The sequence below is a fragment of the Cyrtonyx montezumae genome, unplaced genomic scaffold, assembly GCF_038088225.1.
Source record: "Cyrtonyx montezumae isolate F1298 unplaced genomic scaffold, pur_monq_1.0 scaffold_2, whole genome shotgun sequence".
NCBI lineage: Eukaryota > Metazoa > Chordata > Aves > Galliformes > Odontophoridae > Cyrtonyx > Cyrtonyx montezumae.
Window position 1 is genome coordinate 38232624 of NW_027071936.1, and position 27832 is coordinate 38260455.

The following is a 27832-nucleotide window of genomic DNA, read 5'->3' on the forward strand; positions in this document are numbered from 1 at the left end:
CTTTCAGAGAAAAAATGTTTCCTCAGGTCTAAACTAAATCTTCCTCGGCACAACTTGTGGCCATTCCCTCTCGTCCTGTCATTATTTATCAGGGAGAAGAGGCCCACCCACTCCTCACCACAACCTCCCTTCAGGAAGTGGTAGAGTGCAATAAGGTCTCCTCTGAGCCTCCTTTTCTCCAGACTAAACAATGAAGAGAATAAAGAGAACAACTGAGGGATGCCTATCCTAACACCATTTCCAATTCTTAACAAACTCCATCTTAAAAGTTCCATTTTCTTATTTTCTTCTACAGATATATGTTTGAACAGTTAGTACCTGAAATGTAACTGTGCAGTCGACTCCTCAGTCAAGTGAAACAGTTCTGAAGATCTTCATTTGGATGTCCTGGTTTCCACAGGGCAAGCCCATCTATCGTTTGTTTGTCATTAAGTCCTCCTTCTTTAAGAAAAATACAAAAAACATTGAGCAAAGGAGTTAGGTATAACAAAGCAATTTGAAGTTTACATATAAGCTAACTTGTTCCAATTAAAATAACTTTCCTTCGTGTTGAAAGTATGTTGAAAATATGTTGAAAGCCCTCCAAATAAGGTTTAGTTCCTATACCTAAATTGTCTTTTAATTACATAACTTATTAAATGAATTTGTATATTTTAGCACACTGTAACTAGCAAAAGTTTTGATGCTCAGCCAGAACCAGTGGGATGTTTGTTTTTTGAAGGGGAGAGTGTATGCTGGTGTGGCTCCTATAGTGCTGAAGAGTTTTTTAAAAAAAAAGAGAAAAAGAAAAAATAAGTGAATGTTCTGTTTTCATCTGTGTGATACCAGGTAGCTGATATACCAATTTCCAACAGGTGTATTAAGCACTGTGTTTTTATTGATACATACTTACTTATCAGAATAAAATAAATCATAGCCTATCTGCTACACAAAATTGGCCTGGAGAAGCACTTACTTTTATTTTCCCATTTCTTGCAGGAAATATTTTGTTCCAGATGTGTAATTTATTTTTTGCGCAGTAACAAGTCTATCAACCTACAGATCATGAAATAAGACTGTATGTCTCAGCAGTGGTTAAAAAAACATGGGCTCACAGATACCTGTGTTTCTGTCCTTTCAATTTTGAACTTAAGGGAGAGGCAGAGGCATCTCTTTAATAGACTGTGTCTGGAATAGTCTGTAATCCTGACATGATTTCTCTCAATTTCAGCTTTCACTTCATTCTTACACATCCATGGAAGAACATGCCTAACAATGTGTATGCTAATGTCAGAACTTGAAAAAGCTTCCATATTACTCAGAAGTTCTTTTACATTGGATCTTCTGATAGGAGTTCTCAATGAATGTTAAAAAAATCACAGTTAAATAGATGGCAAACAGATCAATAATAACTAATCTATTATGCATATGTTGAAATTTGTCAATCTTTGTTTTATACCTAATCTGCTGGTAATCAGATGTCATCTCTGTGTCATAGCTGAGTAGTTCTAGCTAGAGACCAGCATCCCAAGAGAACACAACAAATACAGAGCTCAGGCAGAACTGCAAGCCAAACTTGAATTCTCCCCCTCTAAATCCTTATTGTGTTACTTGGATGTCTCTGGCTCCTGGCCAGTGAAGCACATATGTACTGTACGTGAGCTGTTCATAGGTTCATAGGTTCATTAGGTTGCAAAGGACCTACAAGATCATCTAGTCCAACCATCCTCCTATCACCATCCCTACCCACTGAACTACTAAATCAAATCCCTTAGCACCTCATCTAAACGCTTCTTGAGCCTAAGAGAGTGACCTCTGCAGCCCAAGCGGCTCTCTTGTGCTCAAAGCATGATTTGTCTTAGAGGCCAAAAGGCAATGGCAGTGCTGAGAACAGGAACAGGAGGGAACAGGAGATGGTGAGCCAGTGACGTGCTTTTAACTATTTGCAGGTGAAGCACAGCTAAGAAATGATTACACATTTCTACTCTACATGACCCCCTGGTCTTCTGTGCTATGAAGTGGTAGCTGCCATCTATTACACTAATATTTAACTCAAAACTGGAAACTATTTGAAAGCATTTGCAAGGTAGGCTTTAGTATCCAGTACCTAATCTTTAGCTGCAGTGAAATCAATGTTCATTTACAGTTTCTACAGAGCTGCAGGCTAGTGGAGCAACTGCACAATTCCTTCTGTAAAACAGGCAGAAAGAGGTAGTGATTTGTTCTGAAATACGCAATCTGAGTGTGAATTTTCCCTTTCACTTCTACTGGGTTCCGTAGCCTAGCAAAGTATAAGTGAAGTATAAGTAAAGTATTAGTATAAGTGTAGTAAGAGTATAAGTGAAGTCTAGACTAGGATCTGCTTAGCTTTCCTTCTTCTCCAGTTTCTGATTCCCATGCTGCATTACACTGAGCCCTCAGATGTTGGGATTTCCCCATCATTCTTTAAATGTTTTCCATAATTACACATTTCAGAGCACCATTCCTTGATTTTCACATAGTACTTCAGGCTGCTGCCTTGCTGCTCCATGGCCTTTTAACTTTTTTCCTCTCTCTCCAGTATTGACTCAGGGCATGCATTAATGTTTGTATATTTACTTATAAGAAGTCACCCTATAAAGATAAATTTATTCTGAGTGGCAAAGTATGAAGTTCTGTGAACGCAACGTACAGAACAAACGTGATCACTGAAGTATGTCTGCTGCTTATATATACAAAAAGAATAACTTTGAAAATAACATTTGAGAAGATTTACCTTCTTTTTCTTCCTTTTCCTTCTCCAAGCAAGCTGATACTCAAGTCACTTTTGTGTGATTTGTTTTTCAGATATGGAGACGAGTGAAAAAATCCAGAAAAGTGGAGTTCTTCAGGTGTTCGCGAGTCTGTTGATGCCACAATCTTCCTGCACAGCAAAAGTAGCTAACATCATAGCAGAAGTAGCCAGAAATGGTGAGGTTTTCTACAAGAACTTTTCTGCTGGAACATCTTCAGTTTTTCACCTCACTTGTCAGTATGTTTTACTTCATTTATGTTTTCATTTTGTAGATTAGACATCTTTCATATCTCTCCTTCTCACTCTTTGTTTTTGTTGTGCCAGATTTTGTTTCTCAACTTTTTAATACAATCAAAACAGCATTTGCCTGATAGAATATTTTTAGTCCTTACTTTCATGCTATTTAGTTTCTAAGACAATCAGTAGTATATATTATTGGACATAAATAGCATCCCATTGGCTTTATGAGATGTACAAAGAAAAAAAGATGTACATCATTTGTGCATACTTTTACACATAGCACACATAGTTACAGGGATAGTATATATAAACGACCACCTACAGTCATTTGTCTTTTGATTGTGAGAGCACTGAAGGCTCAGATGCATTTGCTACCTGGAGTTTCTCTCCCCAGCTTTTAAACCCTTTTCTGAGGCCTTCTCCTCTTCTTTGCCAGACTTGGGAATAAGAAAACCATCTTCACAGTCTGTAACACTACAAAACAATTATATCTTTAAAATTTTTGTCCTCCATTGGTATATGTTACTCTGTCCTTCAGTGATTCTCCTCCTAACTTTTTAATTGATTCCTTCAGTGATTCCTTCAAAGGATCTGCTTCATTTTCCCTCCAGGTTAGTGAAAACCTGAAAGATTGTGCTCTTAATTACCTTCTTTTTCATCTGTTACTTATGTGCAAAATATATTTGCAGTTTTACTACATACCTGTGAGACAAGAACAGTTTTACCATGTATGCCATCGCTTCTTTTACTTCCTACCTTTACGTGACCTTGATAAATAAAGTTTCTTCAGTGTAGTGTCTAACTTTATCACCTGAATGGAAGGCTGAAAGTTTCTGTTCACTCCAGATTGAGGGAGTGCAGAGAAAGGGTTTCTCACCCCTTCTTACTGCTTGAACAAGACTCTAAGCAGCAGCACAGACTAAGACCTCTAGGTCTTTTAAGTGTAGAACAAGTTACTATTTCCTCTCACAGGTCAGAAGTTAAAAAAAATTATATGATCAATGTAGAGACTATGATAAAATAGTGAGTATAAAACAAAACGATGCAGGGAAAAGCGAAGGAATGGAAAAGAGCTTTTATTAGCAAATAAGAGAGGAAAAGGTCGAGGGGACAGAGAAGACAGAAGGGAGAGTAATATGTTTAGTAAATAAACACCGAGATAGATAAGAAAGTGAATGATAAGAAAGAAACAGATAAAAAGTTATAAAGGCATCCAGTACGTTAATGACAAGTGATACTGTCACCATGTAGGCTACTTTGTTTATCACAGTACAATATCTGTCTACAGTTTTTAACAGTTGAGTATTTTTGGGGAGTGGGTCAATTTTGATGACTACCATCTCCTGTTAGACCTGTGTGAATACAAAGATGTTGCTTCATCTGCTTGATGGTGTACCAGTGTGTATCAGCACAGGACGATCGGCTACCTTTGTGACGAGTACTTATTTAGCTAAAACAGAATTACACAATTAACTACAAAAGGTACAAGTTCCTATAGTAAGGAAACATCAAAGTATGCTGTAATAGACACAACAAAGAAAATGTCTCAAGTGTTTTGTACTTGTATGATTTCTTTGAGGTCTTGGCATTTGGGATTCTGTTGATCCAAAGTCAGAAAAGCTTTCTCATCTCTGCGTAAGGATTGTACATCCTAGTTCATTCATTATATATGACTAAGCTGCACAAAATTGGTTGTGAAAGGTCCCAGATAGTCCAGGATCAAGAGGCGTAATTTGCAATTCACAACAAATCAAAAATGTATTGACCTTTTACCTACTACAGTGCTACATCTCTCATGGTGCCTCAAAGTAAACTCAGTTTGCACTAGTGTCTGAGTGGCTGCCTCTGTAAACTTCCCTTGTAAAAAGAACAGCACAGCTGCATCTATAGATCCTCCTGGAGACCAAGAGGAAAGGCTCACATAAAGAAAAAGGATGTGGATTCACTGTTCTTTTCAGCATTTCTTTATGATTCTAAAAGCACGCTCAGTCTGGGCTCTGTTAAATTAGTTTCCGTGGTAGTCAATTAAATATTCTTAATTCCTTCTAAATTAACAAAGAATGGAAACAACATAAGCCCAAATCCTAACATCGGGTTGCACGCAAACTTGCATTGGTTGCCTGTACTCCTACAGAAGGCCCAGTTGCAATGCCCGGGCAACTAGAATGGAAGAAACGGAAAATAGCAGGCTTTCTTTAACAGGTATTTCATTATTTGCAGAATTTATGCGGAACCCATGTGTGGACGCTGGGTTGATCCCTCCTTTGGTGCAGATGTTAAACTGCAAAGACCAGGAAGTATTGCTGCAAACAGGACGTGCCCTGGGCAATATATGCTATGATAGCCGTAAGTGTTGAAATATGCTGTATTTTGTAGATGGCGTTGGTAGAGGGAGGAAAATGTTTGGAGGAACTTACATTGTCTAATGGCATTCATTTTCCTCTTTTCTTGATTTTTATTTACTATACAACTATTCTGATTTCAGAGGATAATTGTACATAGTACTTGCATTATGCATTTTTGACAGTAAGAATAAAAACACTCCTAGGATATCATGATACAACTGGAATATAAGATCAGAAAAGATTTATGGGTTTCAGGGTTTTTTGTCTTGAAAATAAGGAACCAGCTTTTCAGAGAACAGGTGCTACATATGCAGTGACCTGAATGGCTAATAATCCTCAAGTAGGCTCACGAGGAAAAGTCAGATCGCAAACAGAATATTCATATCTTGCCAGTCTCAGAGCTGTGCAGAGCTCCACACGTGGCTGAAAGAAAAGCCTCAACTATGTCGCTGATTCTCAGAATTCTGAAGTGGCCAGTCAATTGCACCAAGATGACACGTGGTTAATTTTGATAGTCACGATCTGGGGGTTGGTGTCTAGTTTTATTTTTTTTTGTGGTCAAAATAAATTTTGAATTGCCATGCATTAGCAAATTGCAATGCACTTGTGATTCCATGTGTGGATTACACGCACGGACATGTGATTTGCAAAAAACAAACTCGTTGTTGCTGTGTTTTGAAAATGCAGTCTCTATATTCACATGAAGTAATTAGAAGCCTCTGGATGTCTGCAGATGGGAAGTGAAATGGAATTGCATAAGCACTTCATTATCTTCAGATTTAGTCTCTTATTTCACACTGCAAGAAGTTTTCTTTGTGGTATATTTTACATTTACTGACAGTTCTTGCTGTTCTGAATTACTGTCTGTTTCAAAACTGGAATTATCGGTAGCCTCTTTCATACAAGCTAGTTTGGAAAACTGGATTTTATATTGTTTGAAATTACTTTGTCTTTAACCTCAGGGAAGTTCATCAGATTTTCCATGCTGGCGTTTTCATTTACAGACAGCTACTGCTTCAGGATAATAATACTTAATTCTTTCATTTAGGATTTTATTTAAGGTGACCAATCAACTGAACACCCGCTTCCACATGGAAACTTCAGGAAGAAACTATTGAGCTTTCTATAACAATTTACTTACTAAATTTTATTTCAGGGTCATTTGTGATATAAAGCTCAGTTCCAGGTTGCAGTAGTTTTATTTCATGTTAGTAAAATCTGCATAACTATGTCATTGTTGTTCAACCCATATTTTTACATGAAATCTACTAAGGCCACATGAAATTGGCTTTCAAGTATCAGATATTGCGGACTGCTTCTTGCTTTTACAGTTCAGGACTTACACAGCACAGAAAAACTGTACTGTATGCCTTGTGCCATTCTTCTGTGGAGCAAAAAACACACAGTACACAGTGATGTGTTCTGTGTGCCATGTTTTGCTGCAGTCCTGTGGGACAGTCACAGCTCTCCCTGTGCATTTAAATAAGAATCAAGCTGTAATAAAATACCACAAAAATCAAGAGTGGCACCTCAGATTTAAGTGTAAGAGGCTATTCACAGAACTTATGTATCACATCCACCCTATCTTGCTTTGTTTTGGTTGTTATCTTGAAGTGTAATGATTCTATAGTTAACTTATCATAGAATCTTATTGAAGACAAGTACTTCATGCTTATTACTATAAAATTTAGTATATTCTCATTTATCACTTATTTATTTTTATATAAATTACTTTCCACTAACAAAGATATTTAAAATGTAATGAAGACAGGATGTGGAGGGCAGTATTTTTAATTACAGATATTATGTATAGATTCTTTTTCTTTTCAGCTGAGACAAAAGCAGATGTTACTTTTCTGATAACTGGGACTCTCATAGGAACCTGAAAATCCTAAGGAACCATATTTTACCATGTACATGACTGTTTGTTTGGTTTTTTTTCCACTTCTATAGCCCAATACAATTACAGCATGTGATAATGGAAAAGGTTCTAAAGGTCCTATATCAGTGTTAGGCTAAAATTCTGAAATCAAGCCCATACTGAATAGCTCATTAAAACATTTCTATGTACTGGAAGCCCCAGAAATCCTGTTTCACCTAATCAAGTACATACCATTTTGTTTAGTGACAAAAGAAGCTAATAAAATCTTTGTTCTGGAGGCAAACCAGCACAATTCAGGATGAAAGCTGTGGGTAAAGTGTTTTTTTTCCTATGGGGAAAGTCCCAATAAAATGATCATGCTGAGAAGGACAATTCCCTGATGACTTTCTCTTGATAGAATGAAAATGACACTGTTCCTCAGATTTCCTGCATGAAGACAAGGCCATTTCCACATAAATTCAGGAGTGGTTACTCCTGAAACACTGCTGCCGTGAGAGAGGTATTCATTGCTAAATCCAAATCCTCAGGTTTAATACCCTTCTAACAAAGAAACAGGTAAATTACACACTTGCTGTCCAGAGACCATACTGAAAGATCTTTTTACTGAAAACATGAAATGGAAGTTGTTACTTAGTGATGGATTCTCTTTTCTCCATTAAGTTTGAAGTGACACATACAGTGTTATAATCTGAGTGCTCCTCAGTTTTAGGACCCTAAAATAAAAAACTCTTAGAGAAGGGAAGGGGATTAAAAAAGAAAAAACAAACAAACAAACAAACAAAAACAACCCAGCAAACAAACAGAATAAAAAGCATTTCATAAACAATTAAAGAGAAAAAATAAGTCAAATATATTCCAAGCAGCAGTGAGAGCATCCTTTTTAAAGTGTTTCTGTTTTAAAGAGATCTGCTTTATGTGAGTCTCTGAACATCAGCAATACAGGCAAATATAATTGCAAAGCAGAACAGAAGAAAGTTTTGTTAGTTCTGATGAGGCTTCTAGTCTTCTAGCCTTCCTCTAATAAGCATAGATGAAAGAAACAATTGAGGCTGCCAAAAAGATTTTAACTCAGGAACAATCACAGTATGCAAACTGTTCTGTGCTACAGTTCAAGAACAGATACATTACTGCATGTTCCTGTGCAGCCTGTAAGTGTTCTAAATGCTTTATCTAGGAATGCCAAATACACCTCGTTCCTCAAATCTTGGTCCAAGCAGAAAGTGCAAAGCAAAGAAATGGAAGTGTTATCTCTTCATTCTCCCACTTGCTTTCTCTCCCACTTCATCTACAGCCTGTACCGAATACAGTCACGAGAACTACTGTACCCCCAGACAGTGGATTCCACAGCCTCACTCAGGAACAGAATTTTGACTGAATTTTATTACTAGATGGAAATATCCTAGCCTACTTGTTCCTTTTAACCACCAGTTACTTTTTGCTTACAAGCAAAATATAAGCTTACAAACAACTATTTTTGTAGTTGCTTTGCCACTCTTTCTCCATGAAATAAATCCAAGCTACCTTCCTACTGTCCTCCTTTCCAAAAACCCCATGCAATTCTTCCAACTGCTGTTCCTTTTAAGGCTGTTATAGATGTATAGTCTAACATATTATAGAACATATCTCCAAAGTCCAAAAGGTTCCCCCTAGATCTTGAGTTCTAGATGTTGCATACGAAACCATCTCCACTGGTTGAGAAAGGTTTATTATAACATGGTTCTTGCTACAAAAACCAAGATCCACGTGAGCATGCATGAGAAACTAATTTTGAGCTGATTGGTTGATGAACTAGTTTCACAGGTTTTTTGTACAACATTGGGCACAGCATGGAAGCTATTGTAATCATAATATAGAAGAGATAATTATAAGAGGAGGTAAAAAGCTAGGATATTCAGAGCCTGATTTGTAAACCATAAAGACCAGAATGAGTAACCCACATTGACTTCAGTTGAGACTGGCCATTATGAAATAATTCCTTATCGCTGTTCAGAACATCTAAATATTCTGAAAGCTTTCACAGTGAAAGAAAACCTCCACATATTTTATAAGAAAAATGAAAAAGTTCCCATTCTGCACTTCCATAAAATTCATATTAATGATAGACCCTAGAGGCCTCTTCAGGGGTTCTCAGATCAATTGCTGTTTGCTTCTTTCATTCCCTTGTTTCTTCACGAAACCACCAGCACACATGCATGTTTTTACCAACCACGCTTTGTGATTTAAACAGCTATAGAACTGGAAAGAAATAAAAAATGCCAACTTGTTCTGTAAGGGCTATTTTCTGGCAGCTGCTTTTCTACTTTTCCTGCAGGATATGCACTGGATCCTTTTCTTATTTCCCAAGACACACATTTCTATAAACCTAGTCATACTGTATTGATGGCAAGACCATTGCTATATTTCACCTACGTGGCATCTCACATAGACCAAAATCTGTCTTGATCCCACCTGTAACATTAGACCATAAACATTATGCCACTTTTTAAGTTAAATGAACTTGGATGCTATACATTCTGCATACTCAGCTGCTTATCTTAGAAGGATGTACAGACCTCTTGTAGAAGTAAGGTTATTTACAAAAAACATGAAACTACTCAACTGTACACTTTCATACATCTTTCAGGAGACAAGATTAATTTCAGGATCTAAAGCTGAAAACCGGACATTTAAGAATTAAACATACTGGAAACACATCAAATTCTTTCTTCTTCAAAAAATGGCATAGCCTTTCTTAGTACCATATGGAAAAACAGCAGAGTCCTAAAATGCAACTGCTGTTGATAATAGCATGCTACTGGATAATTATTTTCATGAAAGTCACCCTGATTCATGCAGTGAGGCAGTGTCTTACCGCAATCTTTCACTTTTCTTTGTATAAGATCCTAACAAATGCAAATACCACCTACTTATCAAATAGTGTCATGAAATTGAGACCAAAGGTTGTTACTCATTGCTTGAAAATTGATTGTTTGCAGAGATGTCAAATTCTAATTTTCATAGTACAGTAGTACTGTGTTACCCCTATAGACCTGTCCTCTCTAAGGTATTAAAGTATTACAAAGCTATGCTATATTTTTTAACCTAGGAGTCCCTGATAATGCAGTATTTTTTCCAAGCCTCAGCAGAACAAGAATTGCATCAGCTAGAAACCAAGTATACCATATGCATGCCAACAGATACTTTCACAGTAATATTTAGTACTTATCAGCAATTAGTCACAAATGTTCTTAGGAAGATATTAAACAATATAATTTTAATTTATGGCTGGCCAAAATGGAATCACTGGAAGGAGTCGTTTGAAGGGTGACAAAATATGAATTTTCCTCCAGATTTTTTTCCAGTTCTTTACTTCCTCCCCCTTATGCATTTTATTCACAGACTGAAAAGTTTGTGCTTTACTCACATTCCAACATCCTCCATAATCCTGAGGCTGCTGCTCATCTCATCAGTTGTCCACTTAGTAGAATGGCCTGAGGAGTCAGGGTGAATGTGAGTAGATGATATAGAGCTGCACTCACTTCCTTGCAAAGGAGTTACCTGAGGTGGTGTCCAGTTCATTTATCAATGACATCTTGGCACCTGGCCTCCTGAGTGTGGGCTGTTCTGCGGTAGCTATGCGTTCCTTGTTGCCCTCAAGTCAAATCAGTGGGCTGCCTTCTGCCAATGAGATAAAATATTTTTTAAAACAAAACACTTTGGTGGCCTTTCCCAAGCTGCATTCCTTGAAATTGAAGCATCTCCTATTGTCAACAGGCTGATCACTGCTACCTGGAGTTGCTTCAGAAGGCTAGATCTTCTCGTTCCCTGCAGCTTCATACTGTGGGGCAAGGGTAGCATTAGCCCCAGACCCAAAACTTTCCACAGTTTTTCCCAGGGCCACTTGTTTCCTCACTAGTCTGAGAAATGTTTTTTTCTTCCCAGGGCCTAGAAAGATCTGCAAATGTGTTTTGTCGTGTTTGGTCAGTTGGTTGTGCTTTTTGCTTCTCAGCCTTATTTCAAGCCCCTGTGGGTCACACACTGAATTTGCTGCTCTGACTGCTTTGCTGAAGAACCACAGCTCCTTTCAGCTGACAGCACTGCTCCTGCACAATGCCATACTCAGCTTTGTGCTGAACTCCTTGCAGCAGCACCCAGCAGAAGGTCTCTGCTTGGCACTTGGTTTTGGTCTGCGCAGATCCTCACTGTTGGCCAGAAGAAGCTGAGAGACACCATTGCATTCAAAACCCAGGAGTAATGAATCTAAATCAATTGGTGTGTGCAGGTTTAATCTGTTAATAGCATGAGATGCTATAAATGCCCACCTACCAGTGTAGAAAAACTGTTTGATGGGTTATTGTGTAATTGGATTCCATGATGTATTTCATACTGTATGAAGTAAAAAGCATAGGCTGGCTGTAGTTCTGACTTACGATCTCATAAACCTAGAGTAATTTGTTTGGTTGTAGTGGAATTACTCTGGAGTTACATGGAGTTAGAAAATCAGCAGAAGAATCTGCTGTGAGCTGGATGGCAGAGGGAAGCACAGCACTGAGCCCAGAAGGCCTTTGCCTGTCTTGAGCTGAGCTGCTGTAACTCTTTCATACTGCTTGGTTTCCTTGCTTTTTAACAGAACTAATGAGTGGAAATTATTACACTTTAGAACAAAAGGAGCCTTGTTCTTTTGTCTTAGATTAGTAATAGATGATTTTTCTTGTATCTGACAGAAGAGAAATCGGAAAAACAAGGTAACTTTTTGGGGAAAAAATATTAGAATTTCAGTGTGGCTTGCCTCTGGCTATTGCCTCAGTATAACATGAGGGACACTGTGATACCGTCACATTTACCTGTCCCTTCAAATGTTCAGCCAATCTCCTGACTGAAATTCCATGATACTTGCCAAGGGAGATGAAGGCTTGTTAGCTCTGACACACTATGGCACAGTCAAAATTTAACATACAGTAAGTCTTCTAAAAATATCACTAGATTTTCATTTAGATAGGACGTTTTTTAAAGTTATTCACTGGAATAAAGCAGTTGTGTGTTAGTGAACACCTGACAGTTTATTTTAGTAGATGTTTTATCTTTCATCTGCCAGTCCAATAGCTGAACTGAACCAGGCTTCTGTGCCTGGTAGCAGTCTCTGGGCCCATACACCACTGCTTCAGTTGTCACTACCCAGCAGTTACACTGGCAGCAATTTTATCCAGCAATACTGATGCTACACGTTTTCAATATAATATTAAAATGCTTCTGTTTGCATTTCAAGCTTACTGTTCACTTCTTTACTCTTTTAGCAGTTGTTTCAGAGACAGTACCCTCAATGAAGCTGGAGTTAGAGCTAATGACAGGTGCTGGCAATTTGAGATCATCCAGTTACATGACTGTTCTATTTCTCTTTGCAGCAGGCATGGCTAATTGAGGATGATTCTTTTCTTCATAAAGGAAAAAAAAATTAAGACTATAGTGATTGATTTTAATCAACAAGCAAATTTTAAAAATTGTACTTTCTGGTAATCACATCCATATAGTTCCTGAAGTAATTAAATAAATAGAAAGGAATTTCAGTACAAACAGAGCAATCCCAAATCAATTTGACCATTCAAGTCGTAAAACATTAATACCAAAGTACAATGTTGCTATACCCTGTTGCTTGTAGACAAGTGCACAAAAGATGTGGAAAAAAGCAGCAAACAGTACAGTCAGTGCAATATAATTACATGAAATTACTTCCATTAAAAAATAAAATTAATGGAATGCTGCTCTGTGTTCTGCAGTGGGGATGTAGACTACAAAGAATTGACAGAGTGCAGAATCCACTGATTTAAAAGCATATACAAACCAAGATTAAAAAAAAAACAAGTATTAAAATTGAATGGCAACATTGCATTAGAAGTTTCTCCTTCAAAATGTTGAAATAGAAAAAAAATAATGGTAAGCCCTTGGTTAATACAAGTGGTTAAGGTTTTCCTAATATCTGTGTAGATAACGTGTTTATGCTGAATAAGAGTTTGCCCCAAAAATTCAGAATTTTCTTCCCATTTTCTTAATTCAAAGAGAAAGAAGAAGTGGGGACTTACTTCCTTTGGAGCTCTGCTCCTGCTGCTCTTTTTCACCACATATAGCCATAATTTTCTCTGCAACAACCAGTTTGATGTCATAGAAAATTATGACTTCAAGTGAAAGAATTAAGCACCAGGAATAAATGAACAGTGAAAGAAACAAAAAATAAACACATCCAATTAAAAAAAAAAAAAAGAAGAGGAAAATAAAAACAGAGCATGAAGAGCAAACTCTTCCCCCCTCCTCCCTTGAACTACTGCAAATTCATCTTATATTAAAATAACATGCTCCATAAAGGACTGGTTCATCATAAGCAATATTTTGACCACAAAGAATGCTAGAGCCAAGTGCAATAAAACTTAAGCACTCCAATGAAAAGAATAGTATGTAATTGAAATGATTTGATCATTACAGCCAACTGCAGAATAAAATAATTTTAAAATACATACTTAAAAGAAAAGTTACCTTTTGTGTGTGTGTGTGTGTGTGTGTGTGTGTGTGTGTGTGTGTGTGTGTGTGTGTGTGTCACAGAAGTTGCTCTCTTGGCAGCTTGGTTTATGCAAATCATGGACTGACAAGTTGTGCTGTTCCTCAGTGCATAGATCAGTGCAGCTCTGTATACCAATAAAATTTTGACTTTGCTAGTTATCATATAATCACCAGAATCTTAGGCAGCTACCTTATGTATACGAGCCTGCAGGTAACACACTTAAGTAACTACATGCATCTTCACAGTACCAGGATCATTTCTGTGGTAACACACTTAAGTAACTACATGCATCTTCACAGTACCAGGATCATTTCTGTGGTCCCAGTGTTCAAGATGATGGAAAGAAAAGTTTGGGATAATGAAAGAATTGGAACAATATGTTTTAAAACTCGATTAAAACTTGGGTCAAACCTAAGGTTTTAGGATATCTGAAACTGTACTTCTTTTCTTTTGGAAGACACAGTTCTGTATTCTAGTAGAAAAGCAATAAGAAATATTTTTTGTCCCAATCTGTGTGAAATACATGTATCTGCTTCTTTAAATGTCACTTGGATTGGCAGAGCTTAAATTTTGTATTAGGAAAGGCTGGTGTAAAAACAGCAAAGTTAATTTAAGGTTTAGGTAAAAGAGCATCGAGTTACCTATTTGCAAAATGTGGCACAGCCCTTTGCCTTATGTCATTATGTTTCCAGAAATATAGCCTCACAGTGGTGACAAAAATCATACAATTGGTGTGTGTTTTAGAAATAACTCACACGCCATTTATAATTTACATTGTTTTCATATTTTAACTTGTAGGGTTTAGGGCTGTTTTTTTTTCCTTGCTATCTTTTAGAGCATGGTAGTTAGTTTTAGAGTTTAGTTAACTGGGGAAGCAAACTCAATGAAAAATGATGCAAACACTTCTATGGAAAAGCAAGTTTAAGCTGTTCAAAATTCATGACATTAAGAGATCTGGGAGTACAAGTTCAGACTGACAAACTGCATCTAAACTTCTGCAGCTCTGTCAGATACCTGAGAACATATTAAGTGCATGGAAAAATAGTTTCTGTAATATCATTTATCACGCTCACGCTATATGGCAATACCTCTGTATGTTTCCTGAAGGTCTTCCATTGTTGGAGCAAAAACTTTCTACATTAGGTGTCATTGAATGAAGAGCAGACAAATCACACAAACAGAGGGCAGACATAGAAGATACTCTGCAGTATAAAAGCAAAGATTTGATCAGATGGGAGAAATGTTTGCACCAGTTTTTGCAATAAACGAAGGCTGAACAACCATAATTTCTAATGTATACGACAACCCCTCTGACAAATAATCCCAGCCTGGAGGTGAGCCATGCATGGGTCTTGAAGAAACCAATCCTCAATGAAGAGAGGTTGAGAGTCCTTAGAGAAATGAAGGGCTGCCACAGAGAGGTTTTGCATTGGCTTGCTGCATCTTTCAAGGTGACATTCAGGGGCAACAGGTGTGCAAGGGACCTTCCCCTGAGTTTTGAAGATCTACTAGTCAGGCACTACAGAAATTTTGCTCTTTTGTTTTGTGCATCCCTTAGATCCTACAAGAGTGGGCCACAACAAAATTTGACAAAAGTGTGCAAAGGAGGCATGAGAGCCATCACAGTAATTTGAAAATACATATTAAAACTCAGTTTTGCATAAAGCTATCCCGTGAGGATAGAAGAAGAGACTGCATTCATTCTTAGAAATGGTTGTTTTAGACTAAAGGACATTGGGGAAATAGCAACTTGTTCTATAATAAATCTCACTATACATTTCATTGTAGGAAGAAAACCATCCCTCTGCTCTTTTGGGTTGTAGTCATTTTGGCATCTTGAAACAGTATCATGATTGCTTAAAAAAAAAAGTAATAATGCAACATCATTGCCTTTCATGAGCTCTGAAACATTTTAAAGAAGAAATGTGAATGCTCATTAAACTGTTCAAATGTTGGTCTCATAGGAACAGCAAATGTTTATTTAAAGAGGTCAGAGGAATAAACTTGAACACAGCTTCTGGGAGGCTGGAAGCATTCTAAGAGTGGGAGTTCATAGAGCTGCTGAACTGCAAGGTAATAGTTGGACTCAGAACAAGACACAGCACGCTGTGGTCTTGTTTTGACTGTAAATGATTTAGAGTTTGTTGAGTATTCTTGTGTGCAAAATCTGTTCCCTAGCAACAGAGCAGGAAGAAGTGAGGCTGTAATAAGCACATGGAGTACTCTGAGTCAGAAATACATTTTTTGCTTGAGGATGCAATAAGAGTGTCATAGCCTGAGCTTGGAGCAAGTAGTGAGGACCTTCCGAGTTTTCCTCCTACACCTGGTACAGGATTCTTTGTGACCCTCCACTAATGAGCTGAGTTAATTCTCTGGGGCATAAGGAGACAGCACCAGGAGTTTGTAATTACATCACCAGCCCAGGTCTGCTGTTCACCAAGCTGTCTTGGGCAGGAAAGCAGATATACAGGATGTGCCTAGCATGGGAAAGAGATGCAGCGACAAAAGAGATACAGCAAGAGACTCAATTAATGCACCTCTTCTAATTTAGTCTGCCATTTTACATGCTTATATCAAAGCTGGCACTTAGATCCAGTCACCTACCCGAGCGGGATCCTGTCGTTAATTTTGCCTTACATTTGTATTACACTTTATATGTATAATTTCTCAGAGTGAGATCTGTTGCTAAATCTTTTCACCACAGTTTTGCTGTTGGTACAGTGAAAGCTTGCTATCTTTCTACAAAACAAAAACATGGTAAGGATAAAAAAAAAAGTTTCCTACATTGAAGTGAGAGATTACCATGTACTGAAAGGTACAGATATAGCTGGTTTTGATATAAAGCTTCTCTGACAAACCAGATATAGAATGGAGCTAGAAGGATGTTCAGATCTTCATTTGTTATAAGGTATTATCACACAATAATTTTCAGAGGAGTTGTGTCAGATTCTATCATCCAGTTAAGGAACTTGGCTTATAACTGTTAGGGTTTTTTGGGGGGGGTATGTGGTCTTTTTCTTTTTTTTTATTTTTTTTAACTCTTGCTTCAAAACTCACTAAACTATACCTTCACTAAAGTATTTTGTATGCTCCATGCCAAGACATAACTAATCTGACAACTGATTTTTATCTCAAGCTTAATTTTATCATGGTTTTAGTTTGATGATTTCAATTGTATCATAGTAACTTGAAGACCACAGTCAATTAGATCAAGAATCAGTGATTCAGTTCTGCTTTGTACATCTATTTTGACTTCAAAGGTGAGTCAAACACAAAATTATGTATTAAATCTGCAGTAAAAAAAATTCCAGAAGATGCATAAAATAGTATGCTGGATTATTCAAAGTTTCTTTTTTTTTTTCTTTTATTTTCTTTTTTATATTCTTTTTTTATATTCTTTTTTTTCTTTATGATAAACATAAGCACTTAATTGGAATAACTATACTGCCATACTATATTATGATATGGAATTATATTTCATTTCAGCATTATGCCCATGTCTGTCATTGCATCAAGGATGTGAGAGGTTTATTGCTTTTATATTTCTCCATTTTTCACACTCTATCCTTGACATAGAAGTTCTTATCTTGAATTTGTTTGACTGTAAACAGATTCCAGCTTTTAATTTTTCAAAATGAAATGTACATACCTGGAGTGAATCACAGTTGCCTACGGTCTTGATCAGATCAGGCATGGAAACAGTCACAGCAATGACATTTTTCCTCTGCTACATGTCTGATTTCATGGGTGCTCTGCAAAACACTTATTACTGTGGTAATAAACTTAACAGTTGAAATCGACTAAGAATTTCCCTTCCTCTTCCAGCTCCACTCAGTACATTATCTGAAGTCCCTATATGTACATATGTACTTCTTTGTATATACAAATGGTTATAACTATAGAGAAGTTTATATATATCTGCTCTATTGTATACATTATGTAGAGTATTTATATTATAAAACTATAGTTATAAACCTTTATTTAGATTTATATAAGTTTTATGTATGTATATATAAAATTAATGCATTATACCTCTCATACCCCTTACATTCTAATGCAATATGCCCCTTTTAAATGGTATTGACAAGAAACTTTAGAAACTTTTTAAAGAGCCCTGGACCAATTTTTAATGGAAGATCATATTATAAATGAAGACAACCTCAGTATACGTACTTCACATGTTGCAGAATTGGGAAAACTTAATAGCTAAACCTTCAACCATCTCCATTATGGGGAGAGAAGAGTGACATTAAGAGTGCAGAACAGCAAAGGAAAGATGAGATCTGCAGTTGAACCATTAAGAAATGGAGGGCTGAGGAGCAGTGTAGGTTTTCATCCAGATTTTCCAGTTGCTTCAGACTGTAACTCACTTGGAAATCTCTGCTTTTAGAAGCCGTGCAATTAAGGTTATTGACTGTTTTCTATTGCCTGCTGGGAGAGGAAGCAGTATAGTTGATTACTGTAATAAAGGACAATTTTTCTTTTACTCATATACTGATACATCAAATTGGATTTGTTGTACAAAGAGTTCCATACAAAGATTGTGGTGTGTTATTTATGAAACTTCAGAACACTGTAGTATATTGCAGATGAGAATGAATTTTCTTTCAGCCATAGAAAAACAATCTGATAGTGGTATTAAATTCCAGGTACGGAAGTATGAAGAACACGCTCTGCACCAATGAGTTCATGAACAGAGTTTGTCACTGAGAGTTGGTTCCTCTGGTCTGCTTTTCCATTTTTTCCCATATCCCCTTGCTCAGGGGAGCGTGTTATTCTTTATTTGAATTTCTCAATCCATATAACAGCAGGAATAATTTAACTTGTCTACAAAGCCTTCAGGATACATGTACTAGATTTTGCAAGTGCTCAGAACCTTCCTCTGGCAAAATCCAATGTATCTTCAAAATATTATTTTTCAGCTTCAGGGGCTCTGCCTCAGTAATACCGTGTACATCTGTACAAAGGCATTAGCACCAAGTGGTTAATCCATTTTGTTGTAGGTGTTCTCACTTTCCCAGCTCTGTTGCAATAAAAGCGGACCATAAAGTGTCGTAATAGAGGAATTTGACAACACTGAAGAAATGACTTCACTGTTTAAAAACTTGGCTTTGTATGATTACTGCGATGTTTGGGGCTCTGTGGTGGGTTTTGGTTTCATTTATTTTTAATGTAACTCTTTGTTTTACAGATGAGGGCAGGAACGCAGTTGACCATGCAGGTGGTGCACATATTGTAGTAGACCTTATAAGGTCGCTGTGCAGTAAAACAGATCCAGCCAGTGAGAAGCTCTTGACTGTCTTTTGTGGCATGCTGATGAACTATAGCAATGAGAATGGTAAACAACACCAAAAACTTGCTTTTTGTCTACCAGGAGAACAACCCCGTTCAAAACCCAAAAGATAAACATTAAAGCCTACTGTAGGTTCACATTGTGGAAATTAATACTAAATCATTTTAAAAGATCAGCCACCTCAATTTACATACACAATTCTCTGTTTCAGTACAATTACATTCCAAGAAATACTTGGTATCTTCCTGAGGCAATTTCTAATAGTATAAAGTTTTGAAATCATAATCTGGAATTTACTTTTATCTAAAAGCAATACATACAGATGCATCACACACCTGAAGAGAAAACAGTCTTGCAGAAGTAAACTAGGCTACGTTGCATCCTCATTTTCATTTAGTATCAAATAAGTACTAATATCATTTTTTCCCAGGCACGCAGTACTGTTTTGTTGATAATTTGGATTAAGTGTTCTGGTTTTTTAGACCATTTTTCTCCTTGAGAAATGTAGACAAAACCACATATGTTACCTATGTTACATATGGGGAATCATTTATTTGTACATCCAACACTAGCCTGTGCCTGCCAGTTATGAAATTAGGTTATTTATCGCACTAAGTGGAAGTGTTTAGGGGCTGGGACAACGAAACAAGATAGTAGCTTTAGTTAGACACCCTAGATCACTGAAGCAAAGAAAGTGCTGTTCAGCATTAGCTACACTAATGTCCTAATATTTTAGTACCTAGTTTGCTTCTGCATGCAAGTGTGGTAATATGCCAAGGCAAATTTTGCAGCACTTCCAAGTTTTTCTAAATGGGAATTTCTAAGAAAATGGGGAGAAATGAGGAAAGCTAAATAGAGGCTGTTCTCCTGACTTACAGTGGCACAAATTGCAAATGTAGTTAGCTAATTATACCGTTTCTTCAGTCATACTCACCTCCTGATTTGTAGTGCTTTATCTTATAAAAAATAGCTTCTTTATTAGCTATTCCCTGTTTCTTTACCATTGTAACTTACCACTTCCTGTGACTCACTTCCCAGATCTGTGTCCCCAGTTCTTCTGCTTTTCAGGAAGGTCCTTAGGCTTAATTTTTTGACCCTTATTGTATGAATTTTCAATCTGCTTCATCATCTCTTCTGGTATAGATTTTTCTCACACATTTTCTACACCATCTCTCCAGATCTCTCAGCTCTTAGTGTACTACTCCACCTCCAAATCCCACCACTGTATGCGTCTCATTTCTTTCTCTTGTTCTTGCATTATTTTTCTATCCTCTTTTCCTAGTAATATGCAAGAATAGTATTCTTGTTTTGTACTTCTGCCTTATTCAGCAAATAACAACTGTCCAGCTCCTTTATTTCATACAGTCTTCAGGAACTGTTTTGCTTGATGTCTGTGTCACATATTTCTAAATTTTTTAGTGTTAACTCCATTATTTTCTTTATTTGTTTAAATATGTAGAGCAAATAGATGTTCTTGCTTATAAGCTGCTACAATCCTCTGCATTAAGACTAACAAGCTTCCAGTATATTTGTTAGTTCAAGACAGATTCAGTTCCAAAGTGGCATGCAGAGATCCTGTATCAGTTTTTCTCAGAGACCCAAGTTCTTAGCAAGTCTTCCATAGGTAAACTAGTTAGGAGATAAATCTCTGAAACAACAGTTTGACTGTTTTGAACAAGGAGTAAATGACTCATCCCATCTAGAAAGCTGGCTTATTCTGATACAATCTATAAAGAAGTTGTGTGATTCAGCGACAACCAGGAGGATGCATTAGCTGTTCTCTGCTGTTAAAAGACATCTTTCATTTCACATCAATTAACAAACTGCTGCAACAGTCACCAGAGACACTGAAGCAGGGACAGAAGTGCAAAATACTCCCAGCTCCTGGATCTGGGTGCAGACCTTCACCCTGTCCCTAACACATCAGGAAGGAATGTTGCAGGCTTACCCACCCTCACCTTTACCCCGCACACCTGATGATCTCTGTAAGGGCTTTCCATAGCGACTCACTGCTATGTCAAGTAAGACTCATGTCCTTGTAGCTCCACTGTAGTCTGTGAATCTGTCCACCAACTGTGGCAACCAGTAAAATGAACCCTGAATAATCTGCCAAGGAAAAAGAATAAAAATAATAGGTTATAACTTTAAGAAGAAAATTTATTGATTGTACCTGCAGCATGTGCTTGGAAAGAGAGGTGGTTGGCCTGCTTTCCAGATTTGTTTTAGGAGCCACAAGTACAGCTGCACAACTGTTGCGAACTGCTCTAAAAATACTAACTGCCAACCATATTAAATTTTCTAGACAATTGTCCGTGTCAAATATGAGCCCAAGAAAACCACTTACTTCCACGTATTGCAGAATCAGTTGGATAATATGCTGAGTAAGTGCAGTTCTTCACTGACCTGTTAAAGATGAAAACTCAGGTTGCCCCAACAGGGAATAGTACTCACAGATTAGCTGATGCTGTTTTCAGGATTTACTTGCAAAAGCTCAATCCTGTATTACTTACAAAGAAGTCAAACTTTTCCTGAGGAATGAGAAGCTTGGGATTGCATCCCAGTCTTAGATTGCTTTACCTGTAGTTATGGAAACCAATTAGGTGAAAAAAAAATACTGGAAGTATGAGAAGAAAGCGTGTCAGTATTTGGAACAGCACTTTTTGTTTTTTCTCTGTTTCTGTCATCTTTCCCTGCTCAATGTGCTATGTTACCAAGTTACAGGTGCGGACTTTGAAGATTTCTTTACCACCTCTAATGACTCACGCTCTCTGAAGTTGCACTAGCTATTCAGACAAGGATGATTACAGCACATTTGGTTTAGTTGCATTTAATTACCCGTGAACACCCTAATATTTTCTAATCCTTATCAATTTATGAGCAAAGAGCATATGAACAGTTTTGATTCTAAACATCTCACTATTTGATTGCCTTCTTTTTAGAGTAGCAACTGCTTAATTTTTAATAACAATTAACTACCTTATTTTTTTTACATTAGAGATTCAGTCTTAAGTGCTTCACATTTTTTAATTAGCAAAGGGCATTTACCACTCATGAATTCTATAAAAATGGCAACTAAAGAGCAGCTTGAGTAATATTTTCTTTTCCTAAACAGAGCAAATTAATCTAGCATTCTTGTATCTTGTGTTGGTCCTGCAATTGTAGCTTCATTCATAATATTGTTGTCTAAGCTTTAACATTCAGATTCCCTTTATAAGGTTCTTGTGCCATCTGCTCATGTTCTAGAATTATTTTTGTCTGATGCTTCTCAGTCCTTTCCTTTGCTTCCTTAGTAGCTTATCATTTCATTAGGTGCCACAGTGTTAACAGAACAAACTTGGCTTTGGCATCTCTTGCACTTCTTTTAAGCTTTAAAAAAAAAAAAAAAGCAAAAGTTGATTTTTTTAATTGCATTGCTAGAAAACAGGGATTTTTTGTTGATATACATCCCTTTGTCTTCAGAACAGATTATCTGTCTATCATAATTGTATTTTGCTACCTGAATTCAGTCAGATGCAAATAGCTCATACCTGCTTTCAATTATTTCTCAAAATGCAAAGTTGCAGGCATGGCTAGGAATGGGAAAAGTGTGCCATACATTCATGAATGGTTTTGCTCCTGCTGTAATTCTGTCAAAAAGCAAGTCTTGGCAAAAGCCTGTAACAGTTCTTTCTTTGTCAAGCCATGCAACAGCTGTTTTGGTACCTTTGTGTGTTCAGCATAGCATTGTACTTCTCCCATTCTGAAGACATATTGTTACAAATAGCTGTGGACAGACTTAGCAGCAAGAGGCAAAGCAGGCTTGGATGAAGAGTGAAAAACTAACAACTAACAATCATGTGCAAACGGCCATGTAGAAGAGTTAGTGACAAATGGTTATTCTGCAGTTATCATAATCCTGTAGGCTAAGACTATTTACAAGTTAAGGGGATTAGTCTGTAAAGTAGCTAATTGTCTCACGAGATTTACAAAACAAACCATGAAAGTGTTTTTAAAGAAACGTGGAAATGATTGAAGAATTAGGTCAATTGGATTATTAGGTAGTCAAATTATAGATAAGAAATCAACTGGAGAGAAAAAATAATTCTGTTTATAGACTACTTTCTCATTTCATATTAAAATTCAGTCTGTCTAGGTTGTTGTTTTCATTCAGTGCCTTTTTAAGATGTAAAGGTATGATGTTAAGTCACACAACTGCCAAACTTTTCCTATTATCACAAAACTCTCAGTGACTGGAATGAATGCTGGGGACTTGTCTTGCATTGTTTATCATCTGCAGAATCTATGTCAGTACATAACGAATGAAAGGGAGATTCATGGTCTAATGGCAGTATTATTTCAGCAATGCTTTTTCTAAGACTTACCTTTGCTAATTTTCATGCTTGCCATGGTTTTTGTTTCATTTCATCGCTGCTAAAAACGTATAGAGTGCTTTCAAGACCTAAATATACTTTAAATGCAAAGTAACCTAAATCTTGTAAAAGCAAATTAAAAGTATGGTTTTTTTAAGATAGTGATATAATTTGCTATACAATTACTTAAATAGACGTGATAATAGCAAGCAGGTTTTTGTAGGTTATCAAATTATGCCACCTGTCTGTAGAAAACAGATTTTCCTTTAGTGATATAATCACTGTTAGTAATGAAAAACAATTACTGGATGTTTTCTGAAATTTTTTCCAACATCAAGCAGTAGCCTAAATCAGCATTTTGAATTCAAATGCCCCCAGTAAAGTTCTCAATTTGGGATATTCTCCTCAGATCTTACTCTTTGGAGTTTCCATGTGTGTCACCGAAGGACATGGAGCCATTGAAATTCAAGTTTTAGGTAGGTAACTATTTGTGCTGGCGCATGTATTGATTGCCTTTTATCTACCTGTATATGCATCTGTGCAGCATCACTATCAGTGCTTTTCAGCCCTGAAAGAACACAGGCATTTTTCCAATGCAATATTTGATAGCTGTGTAATGAGAGAGTTTCTTTTCTGGCTTTTAAGTCAAATTCTGAAGAGGCATTCAGGTTTTCACGCTTCCTCTTCAGCATGCATCCAACTCTGCTTAGGAAGCTGATAGAAATGCTGTTTCATCCTGAGACGTGATGTTGCCTGGCCTTGAGCTTTAGTTCAGCCCTACATCAGACAGCTGCTTGTAGGACAGATGCATGTTTCCCCTGAGGTTGCCTCCTGCTCTAGTAGGGCCCTAGCACTTCATGCAGTGGAGGGTTGAGGTTATGCAGTTATTCTGGGTTTTGCCTCCCGTGCAGCTTTGTGACTCATGAGGCTGTCCTGACTTTGTGAGGAGAAAGTGTATCCTCCTGCTTACTGTGGTAAGGCATTGACATTCTGCCCAGATATTACCATATCAGCAATTCCTTTTAACGCTTTCCTACACTGTAGGCTGTTCAGGTGCTATCCTTCCACACCAGGGAAAAAAGCTGTCATGGAGTCAGATACATGTGACTTTTGACCTAGTACAATCATTCCTTCAAGTATTTTCCTTTTCCTTTTTTCCTCATTAGGAGATCTGGAATCCCTTAAACCAGTGCACTCCATGCTCTTGTAAACAACACACCCTTCCATCTGGCTCTTAAGATTTCTTTTTCCTTTCAAGGATGGATACGATTTCCCTCCTTCCCATATGTTTTTTGCCATTTAGATTTTTTTTGTATCTATTGTGTTAAAAAAAAAAAAGCAGAAAAAAACAACTACTCAAAATACAGAGTTCATGTTTCTGATGTCAGAACACATTGCCAATTATGAAGCCTGTAGAGATTACTCAAAGAGATTGAAGTATAGCCTAGTAATGAAGCAACATAATTTTCCAAACAATTTTCTATGGCATTTGTGGTTTGTGTCTTTGTTCTCCTGCTCTCCGTGACTACCATTTTTCCTTTACAATTTTTAAGCATCTGCAAGGGACAGTCAAAAATCAAGGAAAAAAAAACAGATTATTTACCAGTAACTTGAGTTTTGTCCACACAACCATTTCAGTTCCCCCTCCCAGTTTTGTTTTTTTTTTTTAAGAGTTAGACTTTTACAGTCAGTATGGAACAAAATAGGAGGTGTTGTAGTGACTCACACATCTGCTGGAGGTAAAATGGCATTCAATGCATGCGCTAGTGCAATTTGTACTTACCTGAAATTTGACAACTTCAACAGCTCTTTGATGTCTCAGATGGTGATCTCATAAATTTCTCTAAAGACCATAAATCTATGGAAGAAGTAACACCAACCCCTAAAAAAAAAAAAAAAAAAGAAAGAAAGAGAAATTCAGTTACTGGTAAGTAATACAGTTTTATTAAAGACAGCAAGCCATAAGAATTCCTGCTCATCCCCAATAACCTGTAATAACTGCGATGATAACTTATTTAGTATATCAAATTGATTGTTATTCAAGAAGTGTTTTATACCAAATATAAATGAACTAAAAATTCCAGAATCTTTTCATAATTTTTATTATATGAAAATTTCAAAACATGCATGGCAGAATCTGGAAGATAAAGAGGTTCCTGAGCACATAAGATGATACTAAGTCTGCTAGACTTCACCTGTAACATGTTTTTATCTTCCTTTAAAAATCTGAAGTTTCTATGGCTCTGATTCCGCTCCAACTGGTTTCAGCTGCTCAGGAAAACAAAAAACAAAAAAATTCCTCCCCTGTAGGGCTTGATCCAAAGCTAGACGAAGAAATAGAATTCTGCTGAATTCACTAGTCTTTGGATCACTGTCTTAACGTTAAAATGTAGTTGAAGTGATTAGAAATAAAGGAAAAGAGATGCTTAGAAAGCTACTAAACATCTGACGTGTTCATGTCTGCTTCATTCTATTCAACTGTGAAACAATGTTTTTCTTCTTTGCTGTGTTATAGGTAATGCTCAAGATAAAATATGGTTATAAATAATCCTTAAAAACAATCATGTTTCTGCCTAACCATCAAAGCATCTTTCTATTTGCAGACATCTAGGAGCAATAACTTTCTTACTTGTAAATACTATAAACTTTCATTCTATGCAAGAAATTATCAGAATGGCTTCTAAGGACTTTTCTTAGATCTTCCATTTTTTGTCTTTATTAAACTTTCTTTTTTCTCAAGCTCCTCATAATCTACATTGTGACTTCCTATGTTTATAAAACTTCTCATGTTTGTTTCAGTGCCAGTTTATATTCATTCTATTTTAATTTTCCAGTTTTTATCTTTAAGGGAAAACAGTTTATAGAACCATGCTCTCAGATAAATAAGATTTTCACTGACGTAGTTTTGTTTTATTTCACTCAGCTAGTCTCAGTCAGCTAAGAATCAAACCCAACTATATTAGGAGCCACAAAATTACCAGTAGCTGCATAGTTCACTATACCTTACCACCAGAGCAGGAGGGAATAATTACGGGAACATATCCCACCAGGGGAAAGGGGAAGTCTGAGTCCATATTCCATAGCTGGACCAAATCCTAGTACAGAATAGTAGAGGAGACAGCCATTTTAATGCTGCTTAATCTAGAAGTTGCTTTGTGTGAAAAATGCTATTTTGATTTAAATAGCAGTACTACAAACACAAATACTAACTCATTGTTGTGCTTTCTTTTTACATAGATACCCTGCAATCACAGCTTATCAATATGGGTGTCATTCCTACATTAGTGAAATTGTTGGGTATTCATTGCCAAAATGCAGCTCTGACAGAGATGTGCCTTGTTGCTTTTGGCAATTTAGCAGAACTTGGTAAGTCCGCAATATTCATCTCAAACTTAGATCTAATTTTCTTAAAGTTCATTCTTATGATTAACAGAAATCTTGCCTCAATGTATTCCTAGTGGTACACTCAAAATTTAAAGCCAGCAATTTCTGCTTCTTATCTCTAAAATCCATAGTTGTCTCTTTTTCCTTCAGTAACTCAGATTTATTTGGGTACTTAGTTTGCCTTATGTTTTATGCTAACATTCTTCAGTGCAACTAGGCACAATTTAAATCATCTAAACAGTATTTCCTGAGCTCTGCTATTCATAGTGAATTATTTATTAATAATATAAATACTGTATCCTGATGCAGCTCCACAAAGTTCTATCAGGATTATATTTACCCATGGAATTCACTGAGTGAGACGGAGACAGGCACAGTTCATAAATCTGTTCCTTTAGGTGTTGAGTTTTAACATGTGCTAGGCTACATACTTGCATGTACATACTGTGATACTTCCAAGCTAGAGATTGTGTTTTTTCAACAAGCCTGTGCGCAGCTTCATTTAATTTGAAGTTGTGATGATGCTTTGATCCAACTCCCCTGTAATTCAAAAAGTTTTCATTGGAATTCAGCATGGTATAAATCAACAGGTTGTTAGGGCCTATGTTTTATCACTTGTGTTTTACATTAGTGTTAATCTTTTACAAACCTATTTTGTCAAATTTTAGTCCTATTTATTTATTTACTCTAGAGTGTAACAGTATAGCAGCTGGAATTCTCATCCTGCATTTCTAAGGACATCCTGCAGTTCAGAATATGAAAAAGATATCTGTGAGTTATAATTATTTGGAGGCCTGAAATTATTCAGACTGTCCTACATTCATAGTTTTCAAGGCCTGAGAGAATATTATGTGCCTGTCTAGTCTGGTCACCCACATAATGCCTTTATTCATAGGGTGCAAGTTTGAAGAATCAAACAACAGAAAGATTCATCATTAGCACTCAAAAGAGATCTTCAAGATAAGCACTAATGTATTCTGTCTATGAAGTAAAAGGTGTAATACAACTTTTGCCAGAAATTCTACTGCTACTGAAACACAACAAAAGCAAAAAGATGC

General features: G+C 36.7%; 1 protein-coding gene across 4 annotated transcripts in view; it reads left to right on the top strand.

The window, feature by feature from the left end:
* RAP1GDS1 (Rap1 GTPase-GDP dissociation stimulator 1) overlaps nucleotides 1–27832 on the top strand; it is an 87499-nt gene that overhangs the window by 43266 nt on the left and 16401 nt on the right. For 2 of the 4 annotated variants that reach the window (XM_065736910.1, XM_065736911.1), the window contains exons 3-6: nucleotides 2806–2928; nucleotides 5213–5338; nucleotides 18940–19086; nucleotides 26628–26756. In XM_065736910.1, coding sequence (XP_065592982.1) covers nucleotides 2806–2928; nucleotides 5213–5338; nucleotides 18940–19086; nucleotides 26628–26756 — 525 coding nt within the window. Of the gene's footprint in view, nucleotides 1–2805; nucleotides 2990–5212; nucleotides 5339–18939; nucleotides 19087–26627; nucleotides 26757–27832 lie in introns of those variants that run through there. The other 2 variants (XM_065736913.1, XM_065736912.1) reach the window with 2 other exon arrangements.